General features: G+C 30.7%; 1 protein-coding gene across 10 annotated transcripts in view; it reads right to left on the reverse strand.

Moving 5' to 3' along the window:
• Positions 1-4,044: 4,044 nt before the first annotated feature.
• The window catches only part of LOC140062288 (protein unc-13 homolog B-like), a 130,015-nt gene continuing 120,494 nt past the window's right edge, over positions 4,045-13,565 (reverse strand). For 9 of the 10 annotated variants that reach the window (XM_072108438.1, XM_072108436.1, XM_072108435.1 and 6 more), the window contains 9 exons: positions 12,840-12,878; positions 12,385-12,450; positions 12,097-12,126; positions 11,035-11,067; positions 10,488-10,523; positions 10,081-10,107; positions 8,540-8,635; positions 8,066-8,225; positions 4,045-7,568 (listed from right to left, as the gene is read on the reverse strand). In XM_072108438.1, the coding sequence (XP_071964539.1) occupies positions 7,283-7,568; positions 8,066-8,225; positions 8,540-8,635; positions 10,081-10,107; positions 10,488-10,523; positions 11,035-11,067; positions 12,097-12,126; positions 12,385-12,450; positions 12,840-12,878 (773 nt within the window). In that variant the 3' untranslated portion in view covers positions 4,045-7,282. The remainder of the gene's footprint in view (positions 7,569-8,065; positions 8,226-8,539; positions 8,636-10,080; positions 10,108-10,487; positions 10,524-11,034; positions 11,068-12,096; positions 12,127-12,384; positions 12,451-12,839; positions 12,879-13,565) is intronic. The other variant, XM_072108442.1, reaches the window with a different exon arrangement.

The raw sequence follows: 13,565 nt of genomic DNA on the forward strand, positions 1-13,565 counted from the left end.
TTTTTCGAAAATTTCCCTGTACTATAGTACAGGTTTTTTTTTCGAAAAATGCCTAAAATATCCACTTTTTTAAATTCAATAATTATGCCATAATATTGCCATATATGCACATATATGGTGTTATCATCATCTTATAGAGCCAAGGAGCCATAGTAACTAGTTATGTCGAAAAATAAAAGGGTCGAAATTTAGTCATTTTTAGAAAATTTCCCCAGGTATTTTTTCGATAAATGCCCAAAATATCCACTTTTTTAAATTCAATAATTATGCAATAATATTGCCATATATATGCATATATTGTGTTATCATCATCTTATAGAGTCAAAGTAACTAGTTATGTTGAAAAATAAAAGGGTCGAAATTTGTTCATTTTTCGAAAAATGGCCGATTTTCGACCCTTTTATTTTTTGACAGAAATGGTTACTATTGCATAATAAATATGCGCAGAGGCGAATAATGGGTTCTGCGCATGTCAATAGTGGTATAGTAACCAGTTTTATCGAAAAATAAAAAGGTCGAAAATTGGCCATTTATTTTAAAAAATCCCTGTACTATAGTACAGGAAAATTTTCGAAAAATGTCCGATTTTCGACCCTTTTATTTTTTGACATAAATGGTTACTATTGCATAATAAACATGCGCATAGTCGAATAATGGTTTCTGCGCATGTCAATTGTGCTATAGTAACCAGTTTTGACATAAATGGTTACTATAGCATAATAAACATGCGCAGAGGCGAATAATGGGTTCTGCGCATGTCAATAGTGGTATAGTAACCAGTTTTATCGAAAAATAAAAAGGTCGAAAATTTGCAATTTTTTGAAAAAATCCCTGTACTATAGTACAGGGAAATTTTTGAAAAATGTCCGATTTTCGACCCTTTAATGTTTTGATATAAACGGTTACTATTGCATAATAAACATGCGCAGAGTCGAATAATGGGTTCTGCGCATGTCAATTGTGCTATAGTAACCAGTTTTGACATAAATGGTTACTATAGCATAATAAACATGCGCAGAGGCGAATAATGGGTTCTGCGTATGTCAATAGTGGTATAGTAACCAGTTTTATCGAAAAATAAAAAGGTCGAAAATTTGCAATTTTTTGAAAAAATCCCTGTACTATATATAGTACAGGGAAATTTTCGAAAAATTTCCGATTTTCGACCCTTTAATTTTTTGATATAAACGGTTACTATTGCATAAAAAACATGCGCAGAGTCGAATAATGGGTTCTGCGCATGTCAATTGTGCTATAGTAACCAGTTTTGACATAAATGGTTACTATTGCATAATAAACATGCGCAAAGTCGAATAATGGGTTCTGCGCATGTCAATTATGCTATAGTAACCAGTTTTGACATAAATGGTTACTATAGCATAATAAACATACGCAGAGGCGAATAATGGGTTCTATGTATGTCAATAGTGGTATAGTAACCAGTTTTATCGAAAAATAAAAAGGTCGAAAATGTGCAATTTTTTGAAAAAATCCCTGTACTATAGTACAGGGAAATTTTCGAAAAATGTCCGATTTTCGACCCTTTAAATTTTTGATATAAACGGTTACTATTGCATAATAAACATGCGCAGATTCGAATAATGGGTTCTGCGCATGTCAATTGTGCTATAGTAACCAGTTTTGACATAAATGGTTACTATAGCATAATAAACATGCGCAGAGGCGAATAATGGGTTCTGCGTATGTCAATAGTGGTATAGTAACCAGTTTTATCGAAAAATAAAAAGGTCGAAAATTTGCAATTTTTTGAAAAAATCCCTGTACTATATATAGTACAGGGAAATTTTCGAAAAATGTCCGATTTTCGACCCTTTAATTTTTTGATATAAACGGTTACTATTGCATAATAAACATGCGCAGAGTCGAATAATGGGTTCTGCGCATGTCAATTGTGCTATAGTAACCAGTTTTGACATAAATGGTTACTATAGCATAACAAACATGCGCAGAGGCGAATAATGGGTTCTGCGTATGTCAATAGTGGTATAGTAACCAGTTTTATCGAAAAATAAAAAGGTCGAAAATTTGCAATTTTTTGAAAAAATCCCTGTACTATAGTACAGGGAAATTTTCGAAAAATGTCCGATTTTCGACCCTTTAATTTTTTGATATAAACGGTTACTATTGCATAATAAACATGCGCAGAGTCGAATAATGGGTTCTGCGCATGTCAATTGTGCTATAGTAACCAGTTTTGACATAAATGGTTACTATAGCATAATAAACATGCGCAGAGGCGAATAATGGGTTCTGCGTATGTCAATAGTGGTATAGTAACCAGTTTTATCGAAAAATAAAAAGGTCGAAAATTTGCAATTTTTTGAAAAAATCCCTGTACTATAGTACAGGGAAATTTTCGAAAAATATCCGATTTTCGACCCTTTAATTTTTTGATATAAACGGTTACTATTGCATAATAAACATGCGCAGAGTCGAATAATGGGTTCTGCGCATGTCAATTGTGCTATAGTAACCAGTTTTGACATAAATGGTTACTATAGCATAATAAACATGCGCAGAGGCGAATAATGGGTTCTGCGTATGTCAATAGTGGTATAGTAACCAGTTTTATCGAAAAATAAAAAGGTCGAAAATTTGCAATTTTTTGAAAAAATCCCTGTACTAAAGTACAGGGAAATTTTCGAAAAATGTCCGATTTTCGACCCTTTAATTTTTTGATATAAACGGTTACTATTGCATAATAAACATGCGCAGAGTCGAATAATGGGTTCTGCGCATGTCAATTGTGCTATAGTAACCAGTTTTGACATAAATGGTTACTATAGCATAATAAACATGCGCAGAGGCGAATAATGGGTTCTGCGTATGTCAATAGTGGTATAGTAACCAGTTTTATCGAAAAATAAAAAGGTCGAAAATTTGCAATTTTTTGAAAAAATCCCTGTACTATATATAGTACAGGGAAATTTTCGAAAAATGTCCGATTTTCGACCCTTTAATTTTTTGATATAAACGGTTACTATTGCATAATAAACATGCGCAGAGTCAAATAATGGGTTCTGCGCATGTCAATTGTGCTATAGTAACCAGTTTTGACATAAATGGTTACTATAGCATAATAAACATGCGCAGAGGCGAATAATGGGTTCTGCGTATGTCAATAGTGGTATAGTAACCAGTTTTATCGAAAAATAAAAAGGTCGAAAATTTGCAATTTTTTGAAAAAATCCCTGTACTATAGTACAGGGAAATTTTCGAAATATGTCCGATTTTCGACCCTTTAATTTTTTGATATAAACGGTTACTATTGCATAATAAACATGCGCAGAGTCGAATAATGGGTTCTGCGCATGTCAATTGTGCTATAGTAACCAGTTTTGACATAAATGGTTACTATAGCATAATAAACATGCGCAGAGGCGAATAATGGGTTCTGCGTAATGTCAATAGTGGTATAGTAACCAGTTTTATCGAAAAATAAAAGGTCGAAAATTTGCAATTTTTTGAAAAAATCCCTGTACTATAGTACAGGGAAATTTTCGAAAAATGTCCGATTTTCGACCCTTTTATTTTTTTATATAAATGGTTACTATTGCATAATAAACATGCGCAGAGTCGAATAATGGGTTCTGCGCATGTCAATTGTGCTATCATAACCATATTTGACATAAATGGTTACTATAGCATAATAAACATGCGCAGAGGCGAATAATGTGTTCTGCGCATGTCAATAGTGGTATAGTAACCAGTTTTATCGAAAAATAAAAAGGTCGAAAATTGGCATATATTGTGTTATTATCATCTTATAGAACCATAGTAACTAGTAATGTCGAAAAATAAAGGGGTCGAAATTTGGCAATTTTTCAAAAATTTCCATATATGCAAAATATTGAATTTTTAAAATTAATTTATTATTCAATATTATTGCTATATGTGCACATATTATAGTGTTACCATTCCCCCTTAAATTGTTATACACTAACGTCATGTGCACATACTGGGTTACATCGTATGGGGGTAATAGGACTAAGTTAAAATGATGTGATATTACAAAAAAAACAGTTTAACAGTTTAAATGTAGTTTATTTGACAATGAATTAACTAAAGCTATGTTAGATAAGTTGAGTACATGAATTGTCAATAAAAATAAACACTGATAGAAATACAATGATGTCATACAAACTGAGATATTCATTATGCTGTATAGCATACAAGTCGCACATTATATGCAAATGCCTTAAACAAACAAAACCTACTCTTGAAATAAAAAGTTGTTGTTTTATACACAAACAACACTTGGTATAAAAGCCTGTGTCATATGCTATCTGGCTAAGCTTCAAATGCGATGAACACTAATAGTCCCATCTCCCAGAAGTTATAGCCACAGTTGTCAGTTGTGTAGTATTTCTATAAATATCTCATATCATATTGTATATAACCAAAGATTTGTACATCTTAATGTATAAATTATGACTGGAATGCTATATGTATCATATTCATATACTGTATTAAAATTATTTTTGTCTGTTTTTTTTTAACCGTTAATGTTGGTTACATTACAACGTAATAAGCATGCTTTTTATAACTTAAAATATACATAGTAAGCACAACTTGTTGAGATGGGCACAATAAAACAGTAGCTGGTTCCTATTACTCAACAAGTGTGTTAGAGAGTAGGCACTTTCAATACAGAAAACATGTAACATTGAATGTTAGTTAAATTAACGTTGTCGTCGTCAACCCGTGTAATTGTGACTATCTTGAGTAAAATGCAAAACCATTGCATAAAGGGAAAAATACAGGAATGCATAGACTGAAAAAAAAAACTGTGACAAAAAACAAATATATATCATCATATCTTAAAAAAACATCCAATCAACAAATGCTACAATACAATTCATCTTATTAACAATAATATAAGTAAACGTAATATTTACAATTTTTGGAATAAACAATCACCTTAATACAAAACTATCTACTTAATAGTCTAGCATGATGTAGTATTTGTATAGTGTAAATATATCAATGAAATACAATTATTAGGTAAAATGAGGTGTTTTTTATGATTTGTCATTATAAACATTTATTGCAATGCTATCATATAATATACTCTCTGATCTACACCGATATTGCACGTACGTTCGCTTAAGCAGCCTTATTTGGTACTTACCGCCTCCCTAGTTGCACTATATTTGGTGGTCGTTTTCCAATTGCACATCTACACAACACCCCATGAAAGATGCAGATATAATGCACATTTTCATTATATCTACTCATTGTACCCAGAGTGCAGGTACACAATAACATATTTTTGTAGGTAATGAATGAAAGTGTTGAATTCTTCAAGTATATTGTGATTTTTTCATGATGTCAAGGAATCTCTTATATTGGCCTTTATTTGACACAACATTATCTTTTTTCTTAATTGAGATTTGATTTGAAAACCTGTAAAAACACTCTGCTATACTGTAATAGAGAGCTTTCGATCCGCGAAAGTATGACGCGTTAATTCACTGTGCACATGCAGGAACGTGTTTCCTTGTTCCTTACCTTGACACAATTTTGATTGTTTCTAGGGCCAGGCGACGACCTACTTGGCCTAGATAAGGTCCTCACAAAATGAAAGCTGCCTAATATATCAATAACTTGCTATGTGGATTGTGTAGCAATTTGGTATTATTTAGATGCATAAAACAACCACAATATTTTAGCTTCCGATCAAATACATCCTGCACCCACTTTCAATTAAAATATTATTCATTATTTACTGATGATTAACTAACTCATTATTTAATGATGAATTAACCTATAAATTACTATAATTATAATTTTATATATATATACTGTATTATTTATATACTTGAATATTAAACATAGCAGAAGGTCTTATGATGAAGCATTCACCTCTATTTGGAGTCTACTCGGACTCGAACCCATACCTTTTCACTTTTATTCTCTTCTGTGCATTATTATTTATATAATATATAAGTATATACATATATCTATGTATATGAAGGGTTGCATTACTTCTTTATGGGCTGAATGCAGAGAATATTTTCCTGAGTTGAAAGATTTGGCTGTTCCATATTTAGTGAGATGGAACAGTAAATATGTCAACGAATAAAAATGTTTTCTCCATTCAACGAATAAAAACAACATATAACACACCTAAATGTCCTAAAGTAAAGTGTAATCTAAATTTTATTTATTAAAACCACAAAACGTGCGGATGCTTAAGGCTGGATCAAAACAGAAAGGTGTTGGTGCAGCTCAGATTTTGGGTTAGAAAAATAACAGACTGCATTTTGGTTTTTCCATGTTTTACTATTTATAACACAAATCTCAAAATGTTTCAAACAAACAGGCTGTTTTTAACACAAATTTACGATTTGATCATCATGATCCTGGATTTATATAGCGCCTAATGTTGTGAAACCTCTAATGGTTACATGTATGAAACCAAATAAACCAATCATATTGGATACATTCAGGTGTGTTATAAAATGCTACTACTAAATACCATGTATAGAATGCCAAAGACATACTAATGTGAAACCATAGCTTACAAAGTGATTGAACATGCAACTAAATACTTCCATTAAACCTTAAAATCTAAATGCACTGAAAATTAAGTCAGATATAGAAAATACAATTAGAAAATCGGTGCTCAAGGAGCAATGAAAACTTTATTAATATGTTTTTAATAGTTGATAAAAGTATTTGGTAAATAATATTAAGCTGTTGATATACAAGTACATATTCAACAACCTGCTTGAATTCAAAGCAGTTATCCAACATTTACCATCTGGATCTACTTTATTCATTATTTCACTCGAAACAATTCCACGTATTTAGCCACATATCTACACTTCAAACAGCCAATCATTGGCTATGAACAGCTGTATTGAGATATGTAACCAACAGGAGTCGGTTACATGAATTTGTTGCGGTTGGCCGTGTGTCCGCATACATTTTCCGACTATTCTGTATACGTGCATGAAGTGCTTTCACGGTAACCACTTGTGTGTACTGGTTTTCTTCTATTAATATAATCACAATTGATCACATGATCAATAATCACATGATCAATAATCACATGACATGTTGATCACATGATATTAATGGAACATGTTGGTCTTATGACATTGATTACATAATATATTGATCAAACACATTGACCACCTAGCACGTTGCTTTACATGACGCATTAATCACGTAACATGTTGATCACATGACACATTGATTACATAACATATTGATCCACGACATGATCATGTGATTAATGAATGTTTTAGAAATGTTAAGGCTCGCCACCAACAGATCTGCATTCTGACTTCAACCTGACAAACTCCCTTGCAACTTCGTCATTGGTGCGCTGCGAAAGTATTCGTAGTATGGTCCAGCCGGTGTCGTTCATGTACAGACTTTTACCTAAGACAGTCCAGCATGCACAGCTTCCGGGTTCAACAATGTCACGTAGTTGGAGTATGCCAATTCCTATCAGGTGATCTTCACGCGCAAAGCAGTAATCCTTTACACAAATGTTCAATTCATAAGCATCTGGCTCATCTTCATTCCCAAGAATACTAGACAAATGAAAAGAAATGAATACAATCAATGTTGTGATTAGAAACAAGGCAATCTAACAACAGGATGCTGAGCTCTGGAGATCAAAGGGTTTATCTGTGGCTGCAACACTATCAGTTCCACGCACCTTAACAGAAACACACGCGATGGAGAATATGTACATAGTACAGTACTGTTGGTATTTGTTGCAGCAAGACATAAGATAAAAGGACTGTTACATGTTGATATCTTGGCAAGGCAAGTTCGACATCATGTTGTTATATTGCCTTGTCAGAACATTCTGTTGCTCCATGACTTATGACAACTGACAACTGAGCTGTACAATATTTTTTAACTGTTGGCTGTTTATACAGCTACAAATTTCCAGGCATAGCAATGTAAAACTTTATCTGGCCCAAGAATGATTTAAAATGTTCCAAAATAGTTTGGATAAAATACAGATTAAAATCCAGGCACTATTTGATCATACATATTTTAAAAAAAAGATGATACTTACAAGTGGAAAGTTTCATTGTATTTTGGAGCCCAGTTGTTGCTCTTTGATTTTGTGGAATGCTTGCGTCTTTTATCACTGAGATGCGGCCCAATCATATTAACTTCTACGAACGGTCGGAACATACTCGTTGTATGCCACTTCAAGTCATTTGCAGCAACAACTAAAATGGAATATCGAAAGATTTCCTTCTATAGTTATTACAATATACTTTTATTATTATTATTATCATTATTTATTCAGGCAAAAGATGCTTTTTACAAAATATAACAAAATATAACACAGATTAAACCAAAATTAAACAAACACGACACAAGGAGAGAATATAAAATCATAGTCACTAGCTGTCAAGAAAGCAAAAAAGCAGCCTAAGCCACTGTTACCAATTTATCGCCGATTTAGTATTATATATTATTTTCTATTTTGGTGTATAGTAAAGATAAAAGTTCACAAATTTGTTGAGAATCATTATCGTACCTTTGACTGTTACTTTATGTTCTCCTGTACCTGGATGAGTGAATAAATCAACCTGAATAGATACCTCTCCTACATTATCAGATGTACTTGGTAAATCTGAAAAAGAAAAATAGTTGCAGTTAGCATTTAATGAATAGTATTCAACACAGTTAAAGTTTGAGATAACCAAGTTAATGTTAAAGTTAAATGTTAAATGTTAACAGTTAAGTGTTAACAGTTTAACAGTTAAAAAACTGTTTGAGATGACCAGGTTATATGTTAACAGTTTAAGACAAGGAGTCGGTTCTCTTCTGGTCTGTCCATGGTTCCCAGACAATAACAGCAGTAAGTGCACTATGGTGCAGGAATGCTACTAAGATTGTATTTGTAATTTGTTACCACACAACATACTTTCCAAACCAGCATTCCATGTGAACATTGACAATTATAATTTCAACTTGTGCAATATCGCATAAAATTTGTGATAAGATTTTTTACATACAAAAAAAGATAATTTTAATGATTAATAGTACATCATACAACTTGAAACAATGACATTTAAAATTAGTACACTTATCAAGCATACACTTAAATTTACTCTTTATACAAAAAAAATGACATTTTCTGTAAAACAAATAAGAATAGTGTTTGGTTAGTTAAAAGCTTACAGATCAAAGCTATACTTACTTTTTCAAAGAAATTTTTCCAGCAAAATGATGATATTAAGTGTGTTGATATTATTTCATTGTTGTGGACTACGAATACCGTAGTACGGAAACCAACCTTAGTATATTGGTTGATAAAATCAGACACATTTTTATTTCAACAGATGAATGGTTTACAAACCTTTTTCCATATCTACATATTTTTTTCTCAAACATATTTAGAAGGAATTCTATAAAGGAAAAGTCTGATACTATTATCATACTTACAGTTGCCTGGCATGGTAGATTTGCATCCAAAATAAATCAAAAAGCACAAACCTGTTTTTTGAATCACCAATGTTAACACACAGCCAACCGTTTTACTAAAGCCATATTGTAAGTTTGTAAAGTAGCTCAAGAACAATTTGACATATTCTTACTCAACTGATGTTAGATATATTAGTGAATTTGAATGTAAATGTTCAGTAGAGAAAACATTCAAATTTATTGAATGTCGAGTTTTAGAACAAAACAAAGATTAAGTTTACATCTTTAAAAACGAAAAACTTCTCCAATAAAATACAAAGCAATAGACGTGCTCCACAATTGCAATGCTGTTAAAGTCAAAGCAAAAAGTCAACACTTTACACAAAGAAAGTGAAAATATGTATTGAATTTGAAAACATTAACTCACAAACACCTTAAAAACAGTTTATTTAAGAATCACACAATTTTTGCTTTTACAACAAAAAAGTGAGTAGTTAAAACAACCAGATTATTCTATAGCCGACATGTTGTCTTATGGTAACAAGATAAAGTTATGAAGTTCAGATTGCTACAGACAGTTATCAAAAACAGCTAAAAAAACCTAAAATCAACATCAAATTATCCACAACATAATACTGATAATTATGTTACCTGGCGGAGCTGAACCTTGTATGTTTACTATAGTATGATAGAAAAATAATGTTTAAAATAATTATTTAAATTTATTAATATTTACAGGCATAGAAGAAATTCTAAACCACCTGGTGATATACTGAGAGTTAATTTTGAAACGTTAGAAGTTTAATATTATTATAGCTACTAATTTGTATTGAGTGCTTCTTTAAACTATTTCTTCCCAAAAATCATTCAAAGAATCAAATAAAAAATCTAGTATGTATAATCAGAAAATTAAATTAAATTTTAATGCTACAATGTAATGTACATTTTGTCATGCACTGGGATATAGTTATTTATTATAAAAATCAAGTCTTTAGATTAAAATTATTATTAAATATTATAATATAGAACTATTTCTTGTAATAAATAATGCATTTTACCTGTTGGCTCAATCTTTTCTATTATTTCAAATGGTACTATTAAAAAATACAATACAAATAAAAAATAATTATTAAACCATATAAAATAAATATCTTGTCTTTTACTATGTTTTTTTTTTAACTTTTCTTTAAATTCAATTATTATATTCAGAATATTGTCACAATTAAGTGTAGAAGGTGATATGCAAATAAATTAGTAAAGTTTATTTTGTAAATGTGAAGAAAAAAAATGTTTGAGATGAGCAGGTTAATGTTAACAGTTAAATGTTGAAAAGTTTAACAGTCAAAAAAACTGTACATATATCTTAAGTGTAGAAGGCTGTTTATGAAATATAATGTGTAGAATATCATATGTAAAGCTAGAAGAATAATGTTTGGCTTAAAGACTGCATTCAATGTATCACCATCATATACAAAAATGTTTTAGAACATTGCAGTGTGATCTATCACCATCATATACAAACATGTTTTAGAACATTGCAGTGTGATCTTTCATGTTGTATGGAACATAAACAACAAATTAAAAATATAAACATTTGCTGTTTACCTTTTGGCCCTGTCGAATCGGGAAGTGCTAAATCTATTTTTAATACAAAGAGTAATAATTAGATTACAAATTTAATGTTAAGATTATGTTATCAAGTTGTCAAAAAGCAACAAGAATTATTTTGCATAGCCTATGTAATATTGAAATGGTACAAAAAGACAGTCACTTTTTTTTCTAAACTATTTGATGACATTTTGGAAAATAGCAATAATTGTAATAAAAAACGGCACTTTAGCTTAATTATTGTTATAATTTTTCTATAATGTATTCATTGTTTTAATAAATTTTACAATTTGAAAGAGACACTATAGAGCTTGATACACAAAGTAATAGGGGATATGCCCATGCACCTGGATCAAGCTGGTCACAAATGGTGTGTATTGATATAGTACTGTAGCTATAAGCAAAGCTGCTTGATCCTACAAACATTCAACGCACCTCAGACAATGTGCTCTGTTGCATTGCCATCTACTGTAGCCACATGCTTAAATCTATATACATTACATAATGTATTCATTGTTTAATAAAAGAATTATAAATGTGCTGTAGCAGTATCAAAATGTACAAATATTTACATCTGCACATAATTTATATCTACAAAAATAAAGTTACACATTTGCTTTTCTTTTGTACGTAATTTATTAACATTTTCTTAAAAGCATGAAGCAGTGTTACGGTACCTGTCGGTGGAGTCAAGTCAACTGTTTTTAAATTTTAAAAGAAAAACATTTTTATTGTCTACTCTTAATCAAGATTTAATTTGTAAAAGTTAATCATACTGTGACAAATTTAAAATTAAATGGTACATTAGAAAATATGGCATTTTAACTCATAGTCTGGGAAAAAGTAAAAGAAACCTGTGAAACTGTATAATATTAAATATTTAGATTTTGTAACTTATTATTATGTATGGTAATTAAGTTGAAAATAAGATCTATATTAAGATTTTCACTAAGCTAAACTGAAAGACCCATCATAATTTTCTAAAGGCCACTAAATAGAAAATTGTTAAAATTTGAAACATAAAATATTTTATGCTAATTATAACAAGGCATTTCATACCTGTTGGTTCAGGTTCAGCTGGTTTGGCTTCTATTTCACAATATAATAAAAGAAAAATATGTTACTAATTAATTTAAACCCAAATAAATTATTGAATACTATACGTACTGTACTCTACAAAGTTTACATTTTTTTTCAAACAAAGACCTTTAAAGAACAAATGCTAGGGACAAAAATGTATAGTTTTTTAGTAACTGTTATATACTATTGGAACATTAGCCTACTACTCCTTGTTAGCATGGAGTAATAATTAGATTACTCTATGTTGTTAGTTACAAAACCATTTACCTGGTTCTGCCTTTGCTTCACCCTCTTTCTCTTTTTTCTTTTTCCTCTTCTTTTTCTTTTTCTCATCTTTAGTTAGAATAAGTAATCGAAAATTAAAGTACAGGAAATAAAACTATACTGAAATCTTGCATACAGTTTTTTGTCACCCAATTTTTAACTTCTTTAGCTACATATTTTTAATCTATTCAGTAGTTATTTCTAAACATCAAAAACAGAAGTTAAGATTGTTTATTAGTATTTATATTTCAGTATAATGTATTGTAGTGAAGGTTTTTGTTTGTGAATATTTTTGTTTTTATACATGGCCTTGCAGAAAAACTGCCAATTGAGTCAAGTTTTTGAGTTTAAATAAAGCATATTACTATCATTATACATTAGAACCTTAGTTAAATTGTGTTGCTACAATTAAGTTTTCTGATGATTTAGTACAAATACATTTAAGTTTAACAATTTACCTGGTGGCGGAGGCTCTTCTTCTTCAACTTTTTTCCGTTCTATTCAAATGTGTAATGAAATATTACATAGTCATAATTAACATACCTAATTTGCATACAGTGATAAATGTTTGTCGGAATAAAAACATGAAAAGCGTGAGAAAGAACAACTGTAGAAACAGTTAAATAAGACAAAATACTGCATTAGCACTTGTAGAATAACTGGCACAAAACACACAGCTTGTTATACCAACAAATGGAAAAGAGTTATTTACGTTATCCATATACTATAGACAACATCATGCACAATCTTACTTAAAAGATCAAGTGAAAACACTGATATTGCTGACAAGAATGCAGTCAGAGTTCTAGAGCAATAAAGACCAACATTCCATATCACAACTCTGATTGAGGCAAGAGACTAGTAGACTAGTTTGAGGCACACAACAATCATATCAGATCATATCTCTAGGTAAAATTATCTTTATCTAGTTCTAATTCAACTTTCGTTGAGGAGGAGGAGCTGTCTTAGAGGTGTTGTTTCACATGTTAGCTTCTCCATTCATTGGCGCTTTTGGAAATTATTTATTAGAGTGATGCTATTCAGCAATATTATTATTGCTTTGACAACAAAATTACACAGTTACCCATGCTTAACATTAAACAAATGCAAGCAGAAGAATAAAAAAAAAATTTAGATTTAAATGTTATTGGAACGTACTACATTAATATATCGACCTTAAGAAT

Source organism: Antedon mediterranea, chromosome 11, assembly GCF_964355755.1.
Source record: "Antedon mediterranea chromosome 11, ecAntMedi1.1, whole genome shotgun sequence".
NCBI lineage: Eukaryota > Metazoa > Echinodermata > Crinoidea > Comatulida > Antedonidae > Antedon > Antedon mediterranea.